The following is a 27,081-nucleotide window of genomic DNA, read 5'->3' on the forward strand; positions in this document are numbered from 1 at the left end:
TTGATTGTGTCTAAGTGTGACATGTAATTATCCCATGATGGGTCAAGTGAATTGATGATAACACTTTTCATCGTTTGATCTGAAATCACCTCCCCCCTTAAATGCAGTTCTGCTCTAATCTTGTTTAAAGATATTAAATGTTCATTTATGGTAACCCCTGGCTTTATTCTAGAAGAGAAGAAATCTTTAGACATTCTTGTGGTAGTGGCTACGCTTTCACTGTGAAACAAATTAAACATGCATTGAATAATTTCTGAGACAGTCAGATTTTGCTTAATACTGTGATACATGGCAGGGGACACACTGGAAATTAATAGGAAAAATGCTCTATGATGTAAGCAATCTAACTTTAGAGTCCAAGGTCTTTTTGGGGGGTTGGTAATAAAAAACATTAAGTTTTCTTTCATAAAGACAACCTGGAGCTGCTGATACCATTCTTGCAAATTAATGCCATCTATTCTCAGCTTTGGGAAGTCACTGGGTAAATTCCCAACATTGTTGGGTCCATTACTTACAACCAGGGGTAGTCCGTGGTCTTGCAAATGTCGAAAATTGCAAAACGGCGTGGGAATGCTCGCAACGAGTTTGCATGGTTCTCTCTGCATCTCATGACTTCCTGGGTTGTCTGCGTAGTCCCGCGCATGCGCGTTGCTCATTTTGTTCCTGGAGTCATCGTGAGAGGTTCTCGCTGCTGCAGCTCCCTCGCTTCGTTCTTCTTCCGATGAATCAGTCTCCGGCTCGATCTTGGGAGTCTTGGTGATGGCGGGCGCTCGTCTTCTTTTGCTGAAGGCGCTGGTTCTTGGATCAGTCTGCGGTGTGGGGTGATATCTGCAGGGCCCTCTGGGTTCAGGTGTCGGTGCTTTCGCCGTCTGTATAGGAGCGGGTAGATTTTGAGGCGTTGGCTCGCTTGCTTGCCTTTTGGTTGATTTTTTAGTAATCTTCAGTTTCGGCCCAAATGCAGCAAAAAGCGTTTTCATTGCTGATTTTATTTGTGTGTCTATCGAATCTTCTTCATTCTCTGTTTCTGATTCTTCTGAGATATATACTTTTTCTTTTTCATTTTTCGTATCGAGTAAGGCTTTTCGCGCCAGACATTTTGAATCCTGCTTTCTGATTGGCTCTGCTTCACTCATCTTGGGAGTCCGTTGAAACCAAGATGGCTGCCATTCGAAATTTTGCGCGGGATTGTTGGTTTTCTTCTTCGTTGCATTTTTATCTGTAGGCATATCACTTACTATTTTTGAGTCTTTTGGTTTTTCAGTAGCGATGTGCTTCTCTCTCGCTGCTCCGTTGTTTTTTAGTATATCTTGGAGGTTCGCGACAAGACTTTCATCGCTCTTTTGGTTCTTTAGGAGTTTTAGTATCTCTGACCTGAGTTCGTTGTATTCTATTTCGTTTTCTTCTTGGTCATCATCTTTATTTATTGTTTCTTCGTCTTCTGTGGTGTATTCTTCAGATTCTCTCGAAATTGCATTTGTGGACTCATCTATTATTTCTTGATCCGCTTCCATTTCTTTGCTGTATGCCCTGGTGTTGGGCCTATCTCTTTTAGACATGTTTAAGTTTTTATTGAGTCAATTAAACCATCCTCTGCTACCAGATTGTTGCAATATTTTCAGGATCAGACTCAATAAATTGTTCAAGAATTAAGAGTTCAAATATATCTCTCTTTATTTACATAAGGCATTCTATATTCACTGAATATTCACAGATAGAAGCACAGAATGAACGTATGCAGCTCCTTATATATACAATAGGTGGAGCTAATTATGGGAGTGGTAAAGTATGAATACATTAAGAAGTGAAGAATAAGTTAACCCCTGACACACTGTTCATATATTATTTACATAATGGAGAATAAGGCATTTACTTGTGACAATCTTTCTTCTTCTATATAGTTGTCGTTTCTTCTCTCTTGATCCTTATCCCGTCCACAATATCATTTCATCACTAACATAATATTCTACTCATCACATATTTATGTGTACTTATATAATTAATCATTTATATCTCTTTTCCAACCAATAATAAAAATCATTCCATATTTTAAAATATTCTGAGTCTTCTCTATCTTTAATCATCAAGGTTAATCTATTCATTTCAGCACAGTCTAAGATTTTTTTTAGTACTTTTTCTTCCAAAGGTATTTTCTCCGCTTTCCAATTTTGTGCATAAACAATCCTTGCAGCTGTTATTACATGTATTATCAAATATTTTCCTTGCTAATATTTTCAGTAGGATACCCAATAGGAACAGCTCTGGTTTAAATTCAATACGTTCGTGTATCATTTCCTCCAACCAAGTCTTAAATTTAATCCAATAGTTTTTAGCTTCCGGATATGTCCACCACTTCTGATAATATGATCCTGGTAGTTGATGACACTTCCAACATTTAGCTGATTTTTCTTTAAACATTTTTGCTAATTTCTCAGGGAGCATATGCCATCTATAAAACATTTTATATTGATTTTCCTTATATGCAGTGGACACCGTTAATTTATAATTCCTTTCCCATAGTTGTTGCCATTTTTCCAAATCAATTGAGTATCCAAAGTTTCTTCCCCAAGCTATCATTGTTTCTTTTACTTGCTCCTCCTCTAATTCAATACTAAGCAAAAAATTATAATTTTTTTTATTAAATTATCATCTGTTCCCATGAGTATTCTATCCAACTCAGCCTTTTCCATATAAAAACCATATAGTTTAGCATCTTTCTCATAAATTGTTTGTATCTGCATATACATATACCAGTCTGTCTCAATCCCCTGTCCTTCTAGTTTAATAATTTAATTTAATTAATTTAATTAATTTAATTTAATTTAATTTAATTTAATTTAATTATTTAATTTAATTTAATTTAATTTAATTTAATTTAATTTAATTTATCGAATTTCTATGCCGCCCAACTTCCAAGGGACTCTGTTCCTGTTTCCCTCTCAATTCCCCCTTGTCTGTTAGTAAATCCATATATCTAACAATATTACCAAAATTGAAAACATTTGGGTGTATTAAAGCTTCCATAGTCTATAACCATGCTGGTATTTTGACATAGCATTTATCTCTTACTTTCTCCCAAACCAATAACTATGCATTTCTTATATAGTGTCTATGAAAATATGTGTGTATCTTATTTCTACCATACCACAAAAAAGCATGCCATTCCAGTTGCAAGTCATAACCTTCCAATGTTAATAAACTTATATTTCTTAGCTCGACCCATTCCTTCAACCATGTCAGAGTCGCTGCCTGGTAATATAGTTCCCAATTTGGTAACCCAAATCCACTTCTCAATCTCGTATCCTGCATCATTCTTATGCTTATTCTTGCCTTTTTCCCTTGCCATATATATTTCCTTATTATCTTATTGAGATATCGAAAATAGGCCTTTTCAACTTTTATTGGCACAGTCTGAAATAGAAACAATAATCTTGGTGTATTCATCTTTATCAGTGCAATCCATCCCATGAGTGATAGTTGAAGATTCTTCCATTTTTCCAGATCTCTTTCAATTTGCTGTTTTAATTTATAATAATTATCTTCTTTTATTGTTACACATCTTGAAGTTAAATATACTCCAAGGTACTTAACTTTTTTCACTACTTGTATATTCAAATTTTCTTCTATCTCTCTTTTTTGTTTTTCTGACATATTTTTAGCCAATTTTTTTGTTTTGTCTTTATTTATTTTCAAGCCGGAGACTTTCCAATAGTCTTCTATTTGTTCTAATAATTTAGGGCCTGTTATTTGCGCATCTTCTATAATAAATACCAAATCATCTGCAAAGGCCTGCAATTTATACTCTTCTTTTTTAACTTTTATCCCTTTTATCTCTTCATCTCGATGAGATGAAGTTCCCACAACTTCCAAAGGCAGCTTCTGTTCCATGGGTTGATTGTTCTCCCTGTCAGAAAATTCCTCCTTATTTCCAGGTTGAATCTCTCCTTGTTCAGTTTCCATCCATTCTTCCTTGTCTGGCCTTCGGGTGCTTTGGAAAAAATAGCTTGGCCCCCTTCCTCCTCTCTGTGGCAGCCCCTCAAATATTGGAAGATGCTATCCTGTCTCCCCTGGTCCTTCTCTTCCCTAGACCAGCCATGCCCAGTTCCTCCAACCGTTCATCATATGTTTTAGCCTCCAGTCCCCTCATCCTCCTGGTTGCTCTTCTCTGCACTTTTTCTAGAGTCTCCACATCTTTTTTATAGTGTGGGGACCAAAACTGGATGCAACATTTTAAGTGTGGTCTTAGTAAGGTTTTATAGAGTGGTATTAGTATCTCCCTTGATCTTGATTGTATCCCTCTGTTAATGCAATTTAGGATTGCATTGGCTTTTTTGGCTGCCACCGCACACTGCTAATTGCTATTAACAATTTCGGAATTGTCTCTAGTGGTTCTTCTACAATAAATACCACATTGTCTGCAAATGCTTGTAGTTTATATCTTTTCTCTCTTATCTCCGTTCCCTTGATTTCTAAATTTTGCAATTTTTCTTCTTTTTATGTTTTTCTTGCTTTTTATTGTTTCCTTATCTTTGCATTTGTAAACTTTAATGGCAAGGATTACTTTGAAAAAAGAAAGACAAAACAGAGGCCAAATTTTAATGTTCTGCTTTTATTTTTGTTGCAAAGCGTTGTCAGATTGTGTGTTTTAATCGTTATTTTTTCTGCTCCGGGACAGGCGCCTCCATCTCCGGATTCTGATTCGGCTGCTGACTCAGCGGTAGAAGATCAGCACGGCCGCATCCACAATGGTTTGTGAAGTGCTCCATCCACGGTGAGTCCCGTAGCCGTCCCAGTCAAAGGCGGCAAAATCACCACATTGACGGGGGTTTCCTTCCGCGAAAAAGCCCCCTCCTCCAATGCAGTGCTAAGGGAGGAAGACAGGGAGTTAAGCATCTTGTCTATTTCCTGACAGTGACAACAATTAATCAGTGCCTCCAGAAGCCTCCAAAAACTGAAGGTTTTCCGGATGAGACTGGACAGCCATTTGTCTGAAACGGTATAGATTCTCCTGCTCGAGCAGTGGGTTGGACTAGAGGACCTCCGAGGTCCCTTCTAACCCGAGGATTCTATGTTCTATGTTCTGAAATGCCACAGTATGCTGTGTGCATGGATGACAGGGTACAAAACTATCTCTCTCTCTCTCTCTCTCTCTCACACACACACACACAAATCCAGCATTCTAGGAATTCGGAATTCTAGGAATGAAAAGCACAGCTCAAAAGGATGTATGTAAGTCCCTGGTTTACATGTGTGTCAAGCAGTGTGTCAAGAGTGAAAAACGTGGCAGCTATGTGCCTTTTTGTTTCATCTTGCCTTTAGAGTAAGGTAGGTGTGAGGGAGGTGTTGATTACGAATGGGTTAGTTAGAGAGTGATGCTGGTGAGGGGAGTCTGAGAGCTTTTCAAGGACATTTTAGCAGGTGTGAAGAAGAAGGCAGATGGTTCCCATAAGAAAGAAAAAGAAAACTTGTTTACGTGAGCTAAGTGGAAGTCTGGGGGGGTTGGCTGGGAAAATCATTGTTAAATATTATGTTCTGATGCCTTGGAATTGCAGAGTGAGTTTTACTTCGCCATTACCATGCCACGTATTCAAGAAACAGTAAGATTTTCAGAAATGAAATGATCCTGGACTTCTATTTGGATACTCAAGCAGGATGTGTTTTTCGGGAAGGCTGGGATATACTCACATGTTCTGAGTTGCACCTGGTGAGTTTAATGCCAGAGCAGAGAGCCAACGCTGCCTTTTCATTATTAAACGCCCGGAATTGGACGAAGCCAGAGACAAATTCAGCTGAGAAACAGAAGAGAGATATTAAATGTGGTTGGGAGGATCGTAATTATTTTCACAATCTTGGTTGATGACAGTTGACAATCTGGGACTTCAACTCCTAGCATTCCCCACAGCCTGTTGGTGAGCTGAAGTCCACCCATCTTTAAACATAAAGGCTGGGAAATTCTGGGAACTGAAGTTCACCTATCTTGAAGCAAACTGGCTGGGGAATTCTGGGAGTTAAAGTCCACCCCTCTTAAACAATGCTGGCTGGGGAATTCAGGGACTGAAGTCCCCCCTTCTTGAAGTGGTCAAGTTCGCAAAACCCTGTGCCATCCTCTTTCTATTGCTGTTTCCTAACAGCTGGACTTTTGAAGGGGTATGAAATGTCCCCCCAAGATAAGATACATCATTAGCCTAACCTTCTCAATCTGCTTTCTAAACCAACTAATCTTATTGCATTCTTTGACAAAGTGACAAAACTAGTGGACCAGAGGAATGCTGTCGATATAATTTACTTGGACTTCAGTAAAGCATTAGATAAAGTAGACCATAACCTCTATTCCAGAGGTCACCAACCTTTCGGACCCCAGGGACCACTAAATTCACAATTTTAAATCCTGCGGACCACTAATAAGATCTGCCTAATGACTGGCTGGGTGGGCATGGCTAGGTGGTCATGTGACTGGGTGGGCATGGTCAACACAATGTCACTCACGTTGAGGGGCACCTCACTGGCCTTTAATTGCCCCTCCCCTCCCAGCCCCTCCTCGCCTGCATGCCAAGGCTCCTTAGTGCCCCAACAGGAAGCAATTGTTGGAGCTAAGCAGCCACCAGGAGAAAGAATTGGCAAAACAGCTCAGTTCAGATTGGATCTGACCGAGAAGGGGACTCAGCAGAAGCACCTCACTGAGGACTAGAAGCATAAACTTTCCAAGCAGAGGGGAGACCTGCGGGAGTGCAAGGCCAGGTACCGGCGCCTGGAGGCTCAGCAGGTTGAGATGGTCAGCCAGTTCCAGGCCATGATGCAGTCCCACTGGAACGAAGCCCTCTGGCTCTTCACCACCAGCGGCTCTTCCGTCCAGCCTTCGCCCAAAGCCCCGCACCAGGAGGCCGAAGCAGACCCCAAGTCAGAATTTCTGCCTCCCTCCGACCCACACAAGAAGACCCCGAAGGGGGAGACTCTCTGCAGCAACACAACCGTTCATTGCATGTATCCGGCTGAGGGGCCATAGTTTGAGGACCTCTGATGTAGTGCAATATAAAAATGCAAATAATTTTTCTGCGGACCACTAAAATTTTCTTGTGGACCACCAGGGGTACACAGACCACCAGTTGGCGACTGCTATTCTACTCTACTCTACTCTACTCTACTCTACTCTACTCTACTCTACTCTACTCTACTCTACTCTACTCTACTCTACTCTATTCTATTCTATTCTATTCTATTCTATTCTATTCTGTTGATGTTCCAACAGGCGGGGCTAAACATATGAACATGTGAATGATTTTTTTAAATGTTATCTAATTCTGGGTTTTATTTAATTGACCAAACTAAGTAATAATTTTAATTAGCAATTTTATGATGTTTGTATGTCTATATTTTTCTTAACTGTACACCGCCTTGAGTCCTACAGGAGAAAGGCGGTATAGAAATAAAATAAATAAATAAATAAATAAATATTCTATTCTATTCTATTCTATTCTATTCTATTCTATTCTATTCTATTCTATTCTATTCTATTCTATTCTATTCTATTCTATTCTATTCTATTCCATTACTAGATAAAATAGAAAAATGTGGGTTAGACCCACCACCAGATGGATTCGTAACTGTCTGACCAATCGCACTCAACGTGTAGTCCTCAATGGAACTGCATCTATACGGAGGGAGGTATCTTCAACATCTTCATCAATGATTTGGATGAGGGGATAGATGGGGAGCTCATCAAATTTGCAGATGACACCAAGCTGGCAGGAATAGCCAACATTCCGGAAGATAGGCTCAAGATACGGAAGGATTTTGACAGACTTGAACATTGGGCGCTATCTAACAAAATAGCAATAGCAGTAGCACTTAGACTTATATACCGCTTCACAGTGCATTACAGTCATCTCTAAGCAGTTTACAGAGTCAGCATATTGCCCCCAACAATCTGGGTCCTCATTTTATCCACCTCGGAAGGACGGAAGGCTGAGTCAACCTTGAGCCTGGTGAGATTTGAACTGCCAAATTGCAGGCAGCCAGCAGTCAGCAGATGTAGCCTGCAGTACTGCACTCTAACCGCTGCACCACCGTGGTTGTAAAAATGAAATTCAATGGTGAAAAAAGCAAGATTCTACTTTTAGGGAAGAAAAACCAAATGCACAGGTACCGTAGATGTGGTCCCTTTCTCAATAGTGGTGACTGTGAGAGGGGTCTTGGAGTCCTAGTGGACAACCATTTAGATAGGAGCCAGCCGTGTGCAGCAGCTGCCAAAAAAGCCAACACAGTTCTAGGCTGCATCAGACGGATAGAATGAAGATCCCTTGAAGTCTTAATACCACTTTACAAGGCCTTGGTAAGGCCACACTTGGAATATTGCATTCAGTTTTGGTCACCACGATGTAAAAAAGATGTGGAGACTCTAGAAAGAGTGCAGAGAAGAGCAACCAAGATGATTAGGGAACTGGATATAACATATGAAGAAGGGTTGCAGGAACTGGGTATGTCTAGTTTAATGAAAAGAAGGACTAGGGAAGACATGATAGCAGTGTTAGGGTTAGGGTTAGGGTTAGGGTTAGGGTATCTGAAGGGCTGCCACAAAGAAGAGGGGGTCAAGCTATTCTCCAAAGCACCTGAGGACAGGAGAAGAAGGAATGGATGGAAACTAATCAAGGAGAGAAGCAACTTAGAATTAAGGAGAAATTTCCTGACAGTTAGAACAATTAATAAGTGGAACAGCTTGCCTCCAGAAGTTGTGAATGCTCCAACACTGGAAGTTTTAAAGAAGAGATTGGAACTGGGCCACCAATTTTGGAAAGGAGCTCCTTCCTTTACCTTCCTCCTGGATCTTAGCTTCAAAAGAGGATGTCCTAGCCTAGGAGTCACAGGTGGTCCAACCCCCCATATTGTGGGGCAGCCCTCTAACCGAGGCGAGGATGCTTACCCCGTCCATTGGGAGAGTACAATTCTGAAGTCTTCTGGGCATCACCAACATCATAAACAATAGGGATAGCCGGGCCGTTATCATTTGGACAGCTACCAGCGCCATATTTCACCGGATATTTCTGGAAAACAAATCACAGTTGGATTATTTTCATGCATGACCGCTCCATCAGCAAAGCAGGCAGAAGATGAAGATGTTTTATGGTGTCCTTTTCAACCCGACTGTAGGACTCTGAGATGAACCAAGGTGCAGTCATCAAAACTGAATTTAATTCATGGTGACTTCTTGGACCCCGATGACCAAGTGAAGGTCCAACTAGACGTTTTCTGAGTGTCAAGATGGAGATAGTTGGCTTTGATCCTCTTTTGAGATGTCTTCTTCCCCTTCCTACTTCTAAGACACAGTTCTGGGATTCTGATGGTCTCTCAACCAACCACCAAAGCCTAAAGTTGCTACGAATTCAATCAATCAATCAATCAATCAATCAATCAATCAATCAATCAATCAACCAATGCATATTTAGCATTTTAGGATCAGCCAGATCAGGTCCAAGAGATGGACGCAGTCATATTTGGTGAGTCAACAGGCAGAAAAGTCAGGTCAGTTGGACTCACCTCATAGAGCCGGAGAAGGTTACCCCCTAGGTCAGACAAGAAGCGTGTCTCGGTGTGGTATCTCAAGAAGGAAACATCCTGCCATTTCTTCATCGGGGTGTTGTTGGGAACATGCCATATGGCGATATCTTGGGCTCTAAGAGCGTAGTAGCCTGGGTTCTGGAAAAGAGGAGAGACGGTTGATGACACTGGAGGGAGCTTCAAGAGTCCCTTTCTAAGACCCTTTGAGGAACTCTGAAGGCTGAGACTCTGTAGAAAGACACATTGATATGACACAACACCTGGAGAAGGACTGTCACCTGTCCCCTTCATCTGCTTTTCTTCATGGATGTAAAGATTACAGGTGAGAGGGTTGACTTTAGCAACACTCCATAAGGGTGACCTCTTCCCTTCCCCCATTGACTAGAAACATCTCTTGAAGCATTAATAAAAGAGGGTCAAGCTTGTCCTGCCTTCTGGTGCTCCAACGCACCCGAAGGCAGGACAAGAAGCAACAGATGGAAACTGGTCCAGGAGAGAAACAACCTAAAACTAAGGAGAAATTTCTTGCCAGGGAGAACAATTAATTGGTGTAACAGCTTCCTTCCAGAAGTTGTGGGAGCTCCATCACTGGAGGTTTTTAGAAGTGACTGGACATCCACTTGTCTGGAATGGTCTAGGGTCTCCTGCTTGAGCAAGGGGTTGGACTAGAAGACTAGAAGACTTCCAAGGTCCCTTCCAACTGTGTTAAGTTTATGAAGTAAGGCACACCCCAGAAATACAACTTAATTGTTGTTGCATAAGTCTACAGCCACGTGTGTCCAATTGAACACGAGTCAGGACATTCTATGCCCAAACTGGCCTCTCCAGTCATCTTCAGACTTACCACATTTAGGTTCAAGGGGACCACAGATGTTGAGGTCTACATCAATGACACTGGATGGACAACATCTGCTGTTTTTTGCACCAAGTATTAGACACTATTCCCAACGCTGCCTATTGCTACCATCTCTTTGAGACTGAGTTTGGCCTGTGGCTAAAAAAGTTTGCTTTGCTTTCCTCTCCCTTGAAATGCCGGAAACGGCATTGGTCGCGTTGGTTGATGATCTCTGGAGGGCTCGGGACAGGGGGTGCTCCTCTGTCCTGGTCCTGTTAGACCTCTCAGCGGCTTTTGATACCATCGACCATGGTATCATGCTGCACCGGTTAGAAGGGTTAGGGGTGGGGGGCACTGTACTACTGTGGTTCTCCTCCTTTCTCTCTGGCCGGTCGCAGTCTGTGTTGACAGGGGGACAGAGGTTGACCCCTAGGCCCCTCATATGTGGGGTGCCACAAGGGTCAGTCCTCTCGCCCCTTTTGTTCAACATTTATGTAAAGCCGCTGGGCGAGATCATCCGTGGTTTCGGGGTGAAGTACCACCAGTACGCTGATGACACCCAGCTGTACATCTCCACCCCGGACCACCCCAACGATGCCCTTGAAGTGATGTCTCGGTGTCTGGAGGCCGTGCGGATCTGGATGGGGAGGAACAGGCTCAGGCTCAACCCATCCAAGACCGAGTGGCTGTGGTTTCCGACGTCCCGATATAGTCAGTTGACGCCATCGCTGACTATTGGGGGCGAATCGCTGGCCCCCACGGAGAGGGCTTGCAACTTGGGCGTCCTCCTGGACTTACGGCTGTCTTTAGAAGAGCATTTGACGGCCGAGACTGGGAGGATTTTTCATCAGGTTCACCTGAGTCGCCAGTTGCGTCCCTTTCTGGATCGGGACTCCCTACACACAGTCACTCATGCCCTCGTTACTCCCGCCTGGACTATTGTAACTCTCTCTACATGGGGCTCCCCTTGAGGAGCACCCGGAGGCTCCAATTGGCGCAGAGTGTGGCCGCGCGGGTGGCTATGGGAGCAACATGGCGCTCCAGTGTGACACCTCTCCTGCGCGAGCTGCACTGGCTCCCGGTGGTCTTCCGGGTGCGCTTCAAGGTTCTGGTTACCACCTTTAGAGCGCTCCATGGCTTAAGACCTGGCTACTTACGGGACCGCCTACTACCACAAACAGCCTCCCACCGGCCGGTACGCTCTCACAGAGAGGGGCTCCTCCAGGTGCCGTCAGCCAAACAATGTCGACTGGCGGCCCCTAGGGGGAGGGCCTTCTCTGTGGGGGCACCTACTATCTGGAACGAGCTCCCCCCGGAGATACGGAGGATCCCGGATCTGCGCACTTTCCACCGTGCTTTGAAGACACTCCTATTCCAGCAGGCCGGCCTGGCCTAATTTTCTCCCCGTCTTTTAAATTTTTAAACTGAAATTTTAATTCGTTTTAAATTATTGGGAGTTTTAAATTGTCTCGGGCAAAAATCATTTAATTGGGTTTTAATCATGTTTTAACTTTTGTATTTATGTGTTTTATTTTGTGCCTGTTCACCGCCCTGAATCCTTCGGGAGTAGGGCGGTATACAAATTTAATAAAATGAAAAATGAAATAAAATGAGTTCCGCCTACCTTGTAGTCATCGCTCGTGGCTGCTATGGCGGATCCAAAGGTGTTGTTGTTGGCCCAGTTTCCATCTCCGTAGGGGTAGTTGGGATTGTTGCCTTGCTGGCTGGACCAGCGATCGCCAACGGTGCATTTCCCAAAGATGTTGTTCTCATGGACACTGGCCACCAGCGTCCAGCCGCCTCCGTTGGTGGACATGTCGCAGAAGGTCTGGTAGATCTCACCATCTTCACTCCTCAGGATATACAGTCCATCTGCCACACAGCAGATATATATATATATATACTGTACATTTGTGATCAATGGTTGATATTTCAAAATGCCGCCCTCCTCCTCCTCTTCCTCCTCCTCTTCCTCCTCCTCTTCCTCCTCCTCTCCGCAACCCCCCTTCCCTTCTAGCACTGAGGATGTTACCTGGTTGGATAATGAAACATCTGGGGGCTGAAAAGAAGCTCAGAGAGCACCAAGGACCCCACAGTCTTCTTCCTCGCCCCTCCTCCTCCTCTTCTTCTTCTTCCTTCCTCCTCCCTTCCTCCTCTTCCTCTCCTTCCTTCTCCTCCTTGCCCTCCCCTTCTTCATTTGTCCTCTTCCTCATTTCTTCCTTCTCCTCTTCCTCCTCCTCTCCTTCTCTCCTTCGTTTTTCCTCCTCCTTCTTTCTTCCTCTTCCGCCTCCTCCTCTCCTTCCCTCTTCCTCCTTCTTCTTTCCTCCTTCTTTCTTCCTCTTCCCCCTCCTTTCCTTCTCTCCTTTCCTCCTCCTTTCTTCTTCCTCCATTTGTCCTCCTCCTCTTCCTTCTTTCTTCTTTTTTAAATAATTTATACATATCATTGTGTGAATGGCACGATGTTTGAGTATTATACATCTCAATACATATAAACATATTCCTAATGATTACATTCCATTTTCCTTATTTCATATTATTTACTCCTACCTTTTACACAAAATTTTAATTTTCATATAAATATTAGCTAGTATTCAATAATATCTAAACTGATGTGTTTTAGCATAGTTTCAAATAGTATAACTCTCAAGAAAAAAAAACCACGAAATTGTCCGTCTGTTTTCTTTTCTCCTGTACACCATATTTCACCCATTTTTACAACATCCCTCTCCTTTCCTCTTCTTTCTCCTCCCTCTCTTCTCTCCTCCCCTCTCCTTCTCTCTCCTTCCCTTCTTCCTTCTCCTCTCCTTTCCTCTCCTTCCCTTTCTCCTTCTCTCCTTCTCCTGTCCCCTCTCTATTTCCCCTCTCTCTTCTTCTCCTTCCCTTTCTACTCTTCTCCTCCCCTCTCTCCTTTTCCCTCTCTACCCTTACTCTTTCTCCCCTCCTCTCCTACTCCTTTCCACTCCCCTCTATTTCCCTCTCTCTTTTCGTTGTTGCATATAATATTCCCAATACCTATAGAATATGGTGTATTTTCCAATTAATATCTCTTTCAACTATAATCATACAGCTTCTTTAAATTGCATTCAAAAATCAAAGAAACAGACTTAATCACTTACACATATATTGCTAATAATAATAATCATAATTATACTATCATCACAAAATTAATCTTCATGTTAATAATTTTATACACATCATCATTCTAGTCACATATATATATATTCTTTTTATACTAACATCACTTCATTAATCAAACAGCATACCATCTAAATATCAATTTCTTACATCCTCACATTTCACGCTTACTACTATTTTCATTCTTTGTGTCTATTTTTCATATTTCTTTCCCTAACTTATTTAACTTTGTGATACATTGCTTTACACCCTTCTATTCTAAACTTTCATTAATGTTTTTCTTTCCCCCCCTTCCATATTATTATATTCAGACATGATACTCTGTTTTATCATTCATATTCCCATTCTCTAACTCTTCCTTTCTATATATTTTAAAATTTATTTAATACACATAGATATATCTACTTTCACTTTACCTACATGAGTCATATTTTATCCACTTTTAATAATACTATAATTCAACCATATCATTCTAATATTAATACAATTATTACCATATAATCCTGACATATCTTTAACTCTTTTTCTCCCCTTAACCATTATCTCTTACCCACATCCCTTCCTTTAATCCTACCTTTTTAAAACTTGTTTCCCCTCTTTTCCTCTTAAGTCTTTCATTCCATCTACTTCGAGCTTTATATTCTGAATCCATAATTTAATTTTTCCTCCTTGCCCTGTCTTTCCCCACTGTTTAATTTGAGAGCTTTCTATTCTAAATCCTATCATTTCCCCCCAAGCCTCTTCTTGTCCCTCCCATTTCTTTTTTTAAATCTTTTAAAGTGTTTTCCCCCTGTTTTAATTCCTCAATTCTTATTCATTTTAATCGTGTCTCCTCCTTGCTATCTTCTGTTTGCTGGTTTCTCAGTTCTAATTCTCCTTCTATTCCAGTTGATAATTCCATTTTTTCCTTCTTGTCCTGATCCTTACTCTTCATCTCTTGTATACAATTTTCCAGTCTTCTATCTATACGGTCCAATATTTTCACCATGTCTTTGTGCAGTTCCAGGATAAGGTCCTTAATGTCTTTGTTATTTTGAGTTATTAACTCCATTTTGTTTAAGTCTCCTCAATCATCCATTCAGAAACCAGACCTCCTAATCAAGTTTAAATGTCTCATCAATGTCTAATCAAATCAGTTAGTTACTTCAGGGATCATCCACTCCTCAAGTCATTTTTGTATATTCAATAGTATTTAGGGGTCCAGACACCAATTCTTTTTCTTTTAATTTTTCTTTTCTTTTATTTATTTTATTTTAAATTTATATACCGCCCTTCTCCCTGAGGACTCAGGGCGGTATACAGCCAGAATTAAAAAACATGAAATACAAATATTAAAAACAATTAAAATATATATAAATTTGGCACAAAATTAAAAATACAAACCAATTAAAACATTTAAGATTTCTTCTTAAGCCAGCCCGGCTTGCTGGAAAAAGTGGGTTTTAAGGGCACGGCGGAAGGCGCTAAGGTCTTGGATTCTCCTTATCTCTGGGGGTAACTGATTCCAGAGGGTAGGTGCCCCCACAGAGAAGGCCCTCCCCCTGGGGGTCACCAGCCGGCATTGATTGGCTGATGGCACCCTGAGGAGGCCCTCTCTGTGGGAGCGCACGGGACGATGGGAGGTCGTTGGTAGCAGCAGGCGGTCTCGAAGATAGCTAGGCCTGATGCCATGGAGCGCTTTAAAGGTGATAACCAGCACCTTGAAGCGCACCCGGAAGACCACTGGGAGCCAGTGCAGCTCGCGCAGGAGCGGTGTTACATGGGAGCGCCATGCTGCTCCCATCACTACCCGCGCTGCTGCATTCTGGACCAGCTGGAGCCTCCGGGTGCTCTTCAAGGGGAGCCCCATGTAGAGAGCGTTGCAGTAGTCTCCAGTGGTTAGAAAGAAAATATACGTCGTTCAACAGTTATTTCCCTCCATTTCAATATTTGCTCTCGAGTCACAAAAATTTACTATCATCAGCAGATGGCGTCTTTACTTCACTTTGCTTCCTCTGCTTTTGTTGTGACTCCTGCTCCTATTTTACTTTTATTTTGACACACCCAGTTTATTTCTCTTGCTTAGTTTATCTTATAGCTCGGTTGTTTCAAGAAAAGGTAGGTTTATAGTTCCAGCATCTTAATATGCCTTCTTAATATCATGCCTTTTATTTGGGGGATTCCATTATCCACTTAATTTTCTTTTTAAACAGATACTTACTTCTTTAAATTTCCAATATGCTTTTTTTCACACAATAGTTGCATGCCGCTGTAGCAAATAGTTCTAAAAGGTATTCCCCTTAAATTTTTTGTGGGGTCCAACTTCAGCTTCACTTTTCTTATCCAGACGACCATTCAGCATTTCTTTACTCCTGCACAAACTTATGGTTCTGGCTGTTCCCCGGCTTCATGGCAGCCATTTTGACTGCCACTGCTTTTAGTCTTCGAATGAGGGGTTTTTTTGAGTCAGGGAGGGGAGATGTGGCTCCCCTTGACCTGCAAGGCAGTCCCCCTTTGCTTCACCACCCCTCCAAGGTGGCTATGGCTTCTAGGGAAGCCCCTGACAGGGAGAGCTCGGAACAGATCCACAGAGGTCGCAGATCTCGCACCGAAGACACCGGAAGTTCAACCGGAAGCTCCCCAGAATAACAGAACAGAATAACCAGGTTGGAAGGGACCTTGGAGGTCTTCTAGTCCAACCCTTGCTCAAGCAGGAGAACCTATACTATGTCAGACAAGTAACTGTCCAGTCACTTCTTAAAAGCCTCCAGTGATGAAGCACCCATAGCTTCTGGTGGCAAGCTGTTCCACTGATTAATTGTTCTCACTGTTAGGAAGTTTCTCCTTAATTCCAGGCTGCTTCCCTCTTTGATTATTTTCCAACCATTCTTCCTTGTCTGACTTTTAGCGGGCTTTGGAAAACAGCTTCACCCCCTCCTCTCTGTGGCAGCCCTTCAAATACTGGAAGACTGCTCTCCTGTCTCCCCTGGTCCTTCTCTTCACTAGACTAGCCAGGCCCAGTTCCTGCAACCGTTCATTGTATGTTTTAGCCTCCAGTCCCCTCATCATCCTGGTTGCTCTTCTCTGCACTCTTTCTAGAGTCTCAACCTCTTTTTTATAGTGTGGTGACCAAAACTGAATGCAGGATTCTAGGCGTGGTCTTATTAAGGCTTTATTTATTTATTAATCATATTTCTATGCCGCCCACTCTCTGAGGACTCTGGGCAGCTTACAACAATCGACAGTATACTAAATAGCATATTCCCCCCCAACAATCTGGGTCCTCATTTGACCCACCTCGGAAGGATGGAAGCCTGAGTCAATCTTGAGCCGGTGAGATTTGATCCGCTGATCTGCTGAACTAGCAGTCAACTGAAGTAGCTGCAGTACAGCACTCTAACCACTGCACCACCTCGGCTCAAAGGATAAAGCGGTACTAATACTACCCTGGTCAATACAGATTGACTACGGCAGGGATGTCCATTGTGTGTTTGTGTGTGTGTCATAAAGTCAAAACGGCAACCACGACCATGAAGTCGAAGCCCCCTCCTCTCTTTTCCATGCCTCCCAATGCCCATCAAGTCAAGGTTGGCCTCCAATCCTCTATTTGTGGACAACATTTTGACTTTTTTGCCGCTCTCTTGCAAACTCTGTTGCACTGGGGTGGAAACCGGAGGGAGGGAGGGAGACCCATTTATCGCAAAGGAGTTTATGATGGACTGAAATTACCCAGAAACGGAGAGATTTGATGGGGATGAAGCGGCCTCTTTGCTCACCTGAAGACTCTGGCAGGGCAGCCTTGATTTCCTTGCAACTCCCGTACAGCTTCTGGGGATGGCCTGGCTGGGAGGGATGGCAGGAAGACCCCGTTTCCCATTTCATCAGCAGGTCCAGCAGGTCTTCCTTGGCTGTGGTGACGCAACTGCCGCCGGCTGTCGAGACAACATGCAACAAAGCGTAAACTCAACGAAAAAGCCAGAAGGATGTTTTGTACCCATTGGGCCCTGGGCATGACTTCTATTTCTGTTTACTGGGCCTGAGTCTGGGCGGCTGATAATATTAAAAAGATAAAACTGCAGGTAGTAGAATAGAAGGAATGAGCTGGAAGGGTCCTTGGAGGTCTTCTAGTCCAACCCCTGGCTCAAGCAGGAGACCCTATACTATTTCAGCCGAGTGACTGTCCAGTCTCCTCTTAAAAAACTCCAATGATGGAGCATCCATGTCTTCTGGTGGCAAGCTGTTCCACTGGTTAATTGTCCTCACTGTTAGGAAGTTTCTCCTTAATTCCAGGCTGCTTCTCTCCTTGGTTAGTTTCCATTAGTAGTCCTCGACTTACGACCAGCACGGAGCCCAACATTTCTGTTGCTAAGTGAGACGGTGGTGGTGAGTTTTGACCAGTGATGAAATGTAAAATTTGTTACTACCAATTCTGTGGGCGTGGCTTGGTGGTGGTGGGGGTAATGTGACTGGGTGGGCGTGGCCATTTTTTTTTTTTTTACTTTTAAAAGCATTTTTTCGGCCAAAGAGGTTGTAGAAAAAATGCTTTTAAAAGGCTCCGACGATCCCAGCTGAGTTGCCTGATCGGCAGAGACTTTTTTTCTTTTAAATGCCTCTGACGATCCCAGCTGAGCCGCTCAATCATCAGAGGCTTTTTTTTTTAACTTTTAAAAGCATTTTTTCGGCCGAAGAGGTTGTAGGAAAAATGCTTTTAAAAGTAAAAAAAACAGCCTCTGCTGATCATGTGACTCAGCTGAGCATGGGGGGGGGCAGGGATTTTTGCTACCGGTTCTCCGAACCACCCGCCTCCATCGCTACCGGATCGGGCAATCCGATCTGAACTGGGAGCATTTCACCCCTGGTTTTGACCCATTTTACGGCTTTTCTTGCTAAGTTGCTAAGTGAATCATGGCAGACGTTAAGCTAGTAACATGGTTGTTAAATGAATCTGGCTCCCCCACTTGTCAGATGACCCCGGGACACTTGCAACTGTCATAAGTACATGCCAGTTGCAAAGCCTCTGAATTTTGATCATGTGACCATGGGGATGCTATAAAGGTCGTAAGTGTGAAAAACGGTCGTAACATCACTTCGAACAGTCACTAAAAAACTGTTGTAAGTCAAGGCATGCTTTGAACATTTGGGGAGAACCAAACTATTAATTTTTAGAATTAAATACAGATAGTCCTAGCTGCATTTAAGGGTACTATCCTGTGGTTTTCTTTATATTTATCTTTTAACGGCTGAATGGTTTTTAAGATTTTATTTTTTTAACTTTCAGCTGTCTCCTTGTGTACCACCCAAAGTCCCATTTGGCAGCCGTAGATAGATAAATAAATTTGGGTTTTTTTCTGTCGCATTTCTCCTAATCCTTCTGTCTCCGTTTGTCCTTTTCCTGAAAATATTTTGTGCCAGCTGTTTTACCCAGGGAGATGTTTCCTGGTAGGGCATGAGGGCGTCTCACGTTTTTCAGCTTTCGATTTCCAAAGATTAGGCTCTAATATCGGGACATGCGTTGGGGATTGTAAAGATATTTTGATTACTTTCATATAATTTAGATGTGCTTGGTAAGTTGCTTGGTAAATATCATAACTTTTCAGGCCAGCAGTTCCCCAGAACCATCAAAGGAGAACCTTGTTCTGTCTGCAGTGAGCCTGGTGGAAGATATATATTTTTTAATCATTTCCCTCCAGAGAAAGGCTCAGAAACAGGGAAACCTGCTCAAGGGATGGCAGGTAATCGGGTGCATTTCAGGAAGAAGGAGAAGAAAGGCAGTGAGAAAAGCTTGAAGGCCTTTGGAGGAGGTTCTGCAAAGGTTAATTAATACTGGTCATCCCTGGAGGTTTTTAAGAGGAGACTGGAGAGTCACTCGTCTGAAATGGTATCGGTCGGATCTCCTGCTTGAGCAGGGGGCTGGACTAGAAGACCTCCAAGGTCCCTTCCAGCTTCTATTCTATTCTATTCTATTCTATTCTATTCTATTCTATTCTATTCTATTCTATTCTATTCTATTCTATTCTACTCTACTCTATTCTACTCTACTCCACTCCACTCCACTCCACTCCACTCCACTCCACTCCACTCCATTCCATTCCCTTCATTATGTTTATATACATTCTATTCTATTCTATTCTATTCTATTCTATTCTATTCTATTCTATTCTATTCTATTCTACTCTACTCTACTCTACTCTACTCTACTCTACTCTACTCTACTCTATTATCTATTCTATTCTTCTATTCCATTCCACTCCACTCCACTCCAACTACCAGCTGTGAAGGTGGTGCCATGCAGTGGGTAGAGGTCCAGCCAGACCATCCACTGTGCTGGAGCGGATTGCCTGGTCTGAAGGTGTATGTGGGCCACCTTTGACCTGCAAACTGACTACAGCGAAAATAAAGATGTTCCTTGAGGAACCAGTGCAAGGAGAACCAGAGTAGCCCAGTCATGCCCAGTCCATAGAGGGAGTGGGAAGCGGGTCAAAGAGGCAGCCAGCAGAGTGTGGACACAGGAGAAACGTGAGGGTGATATCAAGAGGCCAAGAATCAAGTCAGCGTCTGACGTTGAAGAACGAACAAGACTGGGTGAAACTGGCTTGAACATTTTTGTAACTCAGATCATTGCTTTCTGAGGCTAGTTTAGGATTGCATGGATTATTTTCTTGCTGAGCTAGATAAGATTCATGCAGAAAAACACTTTCATTTGTGTTAGCGCGAGGTGTAATTTTGAGAAGGTAAAGCTAACAGCATTTGTGGGGCATGTGATCAGTCGTGGATTTACCACACCAGGCTAAGCGTTGTGCAATTGCAAAAATAACAGCAGATTTGAATTCCTGGTGTAAAAACACATATTTTTAGAAACCCTGGCTGAAAAAAAAAAATTGCAAAAATTAATTTTCAGCCCGTTAAATGACACGCCCTGGCTGTGGCATCTCTTCAATTATTTGTACTTCTTGCCAAACCTTCTGTCGATGCCACCAAAACGTCCTTGGCCCCTTTGTAGGCAAATCCCGTCCCTCAGCTCAATCTGTACTCAACCGCCATTCAAGACGTTGCTACAGGTAGTCCTCGACCTACAACCACTCATTTACAACACCACTGAAAAAGTTACAACACCACTGAAAAAGTTACAACACCACTGAAAAAGGGACTTCTGACTGTTTTTCACACTTACGACTGTTGTAGCTTCCCCTTGGTCACGTGATCAAAAAACCGGATGCTTGGCAACTGACTCGTATTTATGACGGTTGCAGTGTCCCAGAGTCACGTGATTCGTTTTTGTGACCTTCTGACAAGGAAAGCCAGACTCACTTAATGACCATGTGATTCAACACTCAACAGCTGTGGCAAAAAAGGTCATAAAATGGGTGGGACTCCCTTACTTTGTTTAGCAAGGGAAATTCTGGCCCCAGAACTGTGGTTGTAACTTGAGGACTACCTCTTTTGTGCATTTTTCAGAATTCTGCATTTTGCATATCAAGATAATATTCTGATCCATTTTCTCCTTATCCTGCCCAGGGACACTACGGAATTCCCGCTTTCTGTGCTGAATTTGCCCTGCGATATAAGCCAATGCTGAGTATTGATGAAAACAGTTCTTTTAATTACGGTATGTATTATTATTTTAATATTGATGAAAGAATTTATAGAAAGTGTGCAGAGAAGAACACAAAGATGATTAGGGGACTGGAGCAGTGGTGAAATCCAAATTTTTTTTACTATTGGTTCTGTGGATGTGGCTTGGTGGGCGTGGCAGGGGAAGGATACTACAAAATCCCCATTCCCTGCCCACTCCTGGGGGAAGGATATTGCAAAATCTCCATTCCCACCCCATTCCAGTGGAAGGATACTGCAAAATCCCCATTCCCTCCCCACTCTTGGGGGAAGGATACTGCAAAATCCCCATTCCCTGCCCACTCCTGGGGGAAGGATACTGCAAAATCCCCATTCCCTCCCTACTTCTGGGGGAAAGGTATTGCAAAATCCCCATTCCCACCCCACTCTGGGGCCAACCAGAGGCGGTATTTGCTGGTTCTCCGAAACTACTCAAAATTTCCGCTACCGGTTCTTCAGAACCTGTCAGAACCTGCTGGATTTCATCTCTGGACTGGAGGCTAAAATGTATGATGAACGGTTGCAGGAATTGGGGTATGTCTAGTTCAGGGGTCGGCAACCCGTGGTTCCAGAGCCACAAGCGGCTCTTTGGGCCCTCTGCCACAGCTCCCTGTCCCATCACTGGTTCGCCACGGCCCTCTTATTTCTTTTTTGGACTCCAGCCCAAAGCGGCAGGAAGCGAAGGCTGCCTTATGCGCAAATGTGGCCTGAAGGCAGGTACAGGGCAACTTTGCTCCTGCACTCTCCTCCCCGCCTCCTCTCATAAGCCCCTGGCTTGCTGTGTCTGAGTTGGGAGTGCACATGCTTGGAGAGGCCCTCCTTAATCGAGGCGCTGCCTGCTCCGAGCACACCTTTCCTGAGCTTTGGTGCTCACATGAGGAGGGTCTCCCCGCCCGTGCATAGCTCCTGACTCAGCCACAGCCATCCCGGGTGTCCTGAGAGGAGGAGGGGGAAGAGGGTCACCAGAGAATGCAGGACCAAAGCTGTCCTGTACCTTCGCGCCACATTTGGCACATACTGAGCCTGAGTGGCGTAGGAGGCTAATGCCTCCTACTAAGGCAGCATTTAACATCCAGCTGCCTGCAATTACTGCGAGTTCAATTCTCACCAGGCTCAAGGTCGACTCAGCCTTCCATCCTTTCTAAGGTGGGTAAAATGAGGACCCGGTTTGTGGGGTCAATAAGTTGACTTTGTATAAATATACAAAAGTATAAAGGCTATTGCTTAACGCACTGTAAGCCGCCCTAAGTCCGGAGAAGGGCGGCATATAAAAATAAATTAAAAAATAAAATAAAAATTTGCACATAAGGCAGCCTTCACTTCCTCCCACTTCAGGATGGAGTCTCCCTGCATGTGCGAACGCTCCCGGCTCAGCCACAGCCAGCCAGGGGAGTTACAAGAGGAGGGGGGGAGGAGGAGGAAGATGGCCGCCCGAAGGGAAGGGGGAGACACACACACACACACAAAAGAGAGAGAGAGAGAGACATAGAGAGAAACACACACAGTGATACACAGAGAGGGGGTGAGAGAGGGGGAGAGAGACATGGAGAATAGTTTTGTGGCTGGGTAGGCGTGGCTAGGTGGGAGTGAGTGTTGTGGCCCGCCAGCGGCCTGCACGGATTGTTGCTGATCCCGACGACGAGGAGGCTGGTGTGGTGCCGCGCCAGCAGCCTGTACAGCTGGTGCTTGAGTTGGACAGCAAGGAGGCTGCAAAAGATGTGGTGCCAGAGGCGGGGATTCCGCCAGGGCCTTCAGAACCTCCAGAGGCTCCTTTAAGTGAAGAGGATGAAGAGGAGGAGCCTCTTCTCAATGCTTGAGCACGCAGGGCTGCCAAAAGGCAGGAGTGGTTCCTCAGGAGGAGGTCTCCTCGAGAGTAAGGCTTGGGGCTAATTGGCCACGCCCTTAGCCTATTTAAGAAAGAACGCAGCTTGCAACAAGCTGCAGGAAACAACTTTAGTTCGCTAATCATCGCGTTGGGATTTCTCTGCAACCTTGTTTCGGGCTTTCTGCCAACTCCAGTAAGACTCTGACTATCTTATCTGTGGAATTCTGGCAGGCTGTTAAGAACGCTTATTAACAGCCGGCATTTGCTAAAACGGCATTATTTGAGTAAACTAAGTTTTGTTCAGAGTTTGTGTGTGCTGTGTTCTTTGGGATCCATAGCTGGGGCAGAACAATGAGTGACATTGAGTTGGCCACGCCCACCCAGGTTTTGTGGCTCCTGGTGTGTTTTTTTTTCTGTAGGAAACGGGTCCAAGTAGCTCTTTGAGTGTTTAAGGTTGCCAACCCCTGTCTAATTTAGTGAAAAGAAGGACTAAGGGATCTGAGGCGCAGCCGCACAGCCCTAAAAAGGGAACATTTTGAAGCCTTCCGAATCTGCAAAGGTAAGTAGAACAGCGAGTGGGAGGGGAATCCGCTGTGCCACGTGATTTAGATTAGCTAGAAAGCAGGAAATCCAAGAATTCTGGCTAATATAAATTGCACGTCACAGCTGATTGTCGCCCAGCTGATTGTTGGAAATACCTGTTCGCCTGAACCGGTAACATTTTTTACTACCGGTTCCCCCGAACTGCTCTGAACCGGTAGCATTTCACCCCTGGTGGAAACTAACCAAGGAGAGAAGCAACCTGGAACTAAGGAGAAATTTCCTGACAGTGGAAAGGCTTCCCTTCAGAAGTTGTGGGTGCTCCATCACTGAAGGTTTTCAAGAAGAGACTGGACAGCCATGTGTCCATGATGTTTTAAGGTCTCTTGCTTTGGGTAGGGGGTTAGACTAGAAGACCTCCAAGCTCCCTTCCAGCCCCAGGATTCAGGGATTCTTTGAGAAGCCACTTTCCCACAAATCCACCGGTTACTCACTCACCTGCAGGTTGTGCTTTTGCAAAGGCAGCCCAGGCCAGCAACAGAAGAGCCAATGACTTCATTGTGGAGGAGCCTCTAGAGAAAAATGTGAATTAATCTGTGAATTAAAAGCAGAGATGGGGCCCTTTAAGAATCTGTGCAAAGGTGCAATTGCCCAAGAAGATGCTACTGGCACTGTTTGATTGTCGTTGTGAAGCACACTTTGTGTCTAATCCACCTTCTTGCCAATTTCCAGCAATAGAGTCTCATTGTTTTCCCATTTTTGATGCAGGTGCCAAGACCCAGACTTCAACAAACAGGAGTAATTGTTTTAAATGGTTTTAAACTGTGAAATCCATCTTTCAGATTAGATGGGGGATTGGGCGTGAATGATTTTGCCACAGGAGTTCTGAGAAAAATATTAAATCAATTCTGGCAAATTACCGAAAGTTTTATTTGATTTGGCAGACAATTTGAAACACAGTTGAAACACGGAAACAGAAAAATTGCGGTTCAAAATTGCAATTGATACCTACTTTCCTGAAGAACAGATTTTTTTTTTTTAATGAATAAACAGGATTTAAATCTCAAAGTACTTGGCTACTCAGCTTTTTAAGGTAGATTTACTTCCCAAGGTATTTTTGGATCATAATCCTGTGAGGTTGGCTTATAAAAGGAAACCGTATTCTTTTAGACGGACAGTTAAAGCAATCAACCCATGGAACAGAAGCTGCCTTCGGAAGTTGTGGGAGCTTCATCCCTGGAAGCTTTCAAGAAGAGACTGGACTGCCATCTGTCAGAAATGGTGTAGGTTCTCCTGCTTGGGCAGGAGGTTGGACTAGATGACCTCCCAGGTCCCTTCCGACTCTGTTAATCTGTTGGATCGGGAGTCTCCAAACTTGGCATCCTTAAGACTTGTGCATGCTAGCTGGGGAATTCTGGGAGTTGAAGTCCCCAAGTCTTAAAGTTGCCAAGTTTGAAGACTGCTGTTTTAGATGGAGACTTTGGAAATTGTTGCCACAAAAAAGAAGCAACAGCAGAGGATTTTAAAAGGCAATGAAAAGATGTTTGGGGGGACATAATTTAGGTAAGGCACTGAGTTAAGACTGGTTTGGGAAGTCTTAAAGTAAACCCAGAATGTTATACGGTCGTCTGCTTGAGCAGAGGGCTGGACTAGAAGTCCCTTCCGAGCCTGTTATCCTATGTGCTTTATTAGAGGTGAATTTTATATGACATACTAGTGAACTCTAAAAAGAAGAGCCTGGACTGCCATCTGTCAGAAATGGTGTAGGGTCTCCTGCTTGGGCAGCGAGGGATTGGACTAGATGACCTCCAAGGTCCCTTCCAACTCTGTTAATCTGTAAGATCTGTAAAAACAGTTGAAAGCAAGAGCTTCCTAGACAGTTTGACAGCAGATCCAGTGACACGGAGTCTCCTTCATTGGATGGGAAGCAGAGGCACGAGGGGTTGGTCTAGACGACCTCAAGGATCTTTCCATCTCTGTAATTCTATGCCTGCATTCTTACCACTTGCTTAATCTGAGGAATGAACTCCGCTCAGTTCTGGAATTTACAATGCAACTAACCAATCCTCACTGTGTGTTAGATCAGGAAAAAAAAAACCTCTTAATGATGGTTAATATTGTAATAAATAAGAAACTTAATATTGATTATATTGATTGATAAGAAACTTAATAATATGAATGCTGGGCTTCAACTGATCTTTGGCTCTTGGGTTGAGCCGCGTGTTGTGAGAACGCAGCTACGATCCCCATTGAACAAATGTCTCAATTTTTCTACTACCGTAAATAAAAAAGGCACACTTTAAGTATTGTGCGTTGCAGAATGCATAATTGTTCCTGGGTTTTCCATCTGCACCCCAACAATGGACCCCCATTCTCCTTTCTAGCAAATTTTGGACTTACCTGATGGATCTGGAGCGTTTCTTTGATGCTTCTTTGATAAATCCCCTGAGCACAGGTTGGTCTTACCTGGATGGGGAAGATCGCTTCGGCTGAAGAAACAGGAAGCTCAAATCAGCCTGGTCTTCTCGCTCGCTCGACTTTATTAAGCAGCTGGATTGCGAAATTCACCCTCCCATCAGGACAAGGAAGTGAAAAGCAGGAAACCCTGAAATGAAGAGGGGCTGTTTGCACACAGGAGGTGAAAGGGTTTCAAGCAACAGGGCTGGCCAGTACAGAAGTCGACAAATAAGATAATCCTGGTTCTCTCTGGGCTTGGTGGTTTCCTTGTAGATGTTATATCACCTGATTATAACAGATTAACAGAGTTGGAAGGGACCCTGTAGGTCATCTAGTCCAACCCCCTGCCTAAGCAGGAGACCCTACACCACTTCTGACAGATGGCAGCCGAGTCTCTTCTTGAAAGCCTCCAGGGATGAAGCTCCCACAACTTCTGAAGGCAACTTCTGTTCCATGTTCTCACTGTCAGAAAATTCCTCCTTATTTCCAGGTTGAATCTCTCGTTGGTCAGTTTCCATCCATTCTTCCTTGTCTGGCCTTCAGGTATCTTGGAAAATAGCTTGACCCCCTTCCTCCTCTCTGGGGCAGCCCCTGAGATATTGGAAGATGCTCTCATGTCTCCCCTGGTCCTTCTCTTCCCTAGACCCAATTCCTGCAACCGTTCATCATATGTTTGAGCCTCCAGTCCCCTCATCATCCTGCTTGCTCTTCTCTGCACTCTTTCTAGAGTCTCAACATCTTTTTTATAGTGTGGTGACCAAAACTGGATGGAGGATTCTAGGTGTGGCCTTACTAGGGCTTTATAGAGTGGTATCAACACCTCCCTTGATCTTGGTTGTATCCCTCTGTTAATGCAGTTTAGGATTGCATTGGCATTTTTGGCTGCCACTGCACAGGGCTGGCTCAGTTACTGCTATGAAGCCTGGTTTCCCCCAGTCTATATGTGTACTTTTGGTTTTTCTTACCTAAGTGTAGGACTTTACTTTTCTCTACACTGAATTTCATTTTGTTAGAGAGGGCCCAGGGTTCAAGTCTGTCTAGATCCATCTGGATCTTGAGTCTATCTTCCTGACCGAACTAGGTAACTAACATCATCAGTGCTAGAAGGGAGTTAGGTTTGTTCTCTGTTGATATATTAGTGACTTGCTGT

At 43.7% G+C, this 27,081-nt stretch overlaps 1 protein-coding gene across 3 annotated transcripts; it reads right to left on the reverse strand.

Moving 5' to 3' along the window:
* Positions 1-4,586: 4,586 nt before the first annotated feature.
* LOC117671196 (intelectin-like protein) lies at positions 4,587-26,010 on the reverse strand. 3 transcript variants are annotated; one of them, XM_060682592.2, is made up of 8 exons: positions 25,941-26,010; positions 23,973-24,046; positions 17,275-17,430; positions 12,009-12,256; positions 9,529-9,687; positions 8,915-9,035; positions 5,683-5,786; positions 4,587-4,861 (listed from the first exon to the last, which is right to left on the reverse strand). In XM_060682592.2, the coding sequence occupies exons 2-8, from the start codon at positions 24,031-24,033 to the stop codon at positions 4,709-4,711; spliced, it is 1,002 nt and encodes a 333-aa protein (XP_060538575.2). In that variant the 5' UTR covers positions 24,034-24,046; positions 25,941-26,010; the 3' UTR covers positions 4,587-4,708. The 3 variants fall into 3 exon arrangements, with proteins under 3 accessions (XP_060538575.2, XP_060538573.2, XP_060538572.2); XM_060682590.2 differs by having other exon boundaries at positions 25,875-25,987; XM_060682589.2 differs by having other exon boundaries at positions 23,973-24,068; positions 25,875-25,987.
* Between the last annotated feature and the right edge of the window lie 1,071 nt (positions 26,011-27,081).

Source organism: Pantherophis guttatus, chromosome 18, assembly GCF_059756535.1.
Source record: "Pantherophis guttatus breed Tessera chromosome 18, ASM5975653v1, whole genome shotgun sequence".
In the NCBI taxonomy this organism is placed as follows: Eukaryota; Metazoa; Chordata; class Lepidosauria; order Squamata; family Colubridae; genus Pantherophis; species Pantherophis guttatus.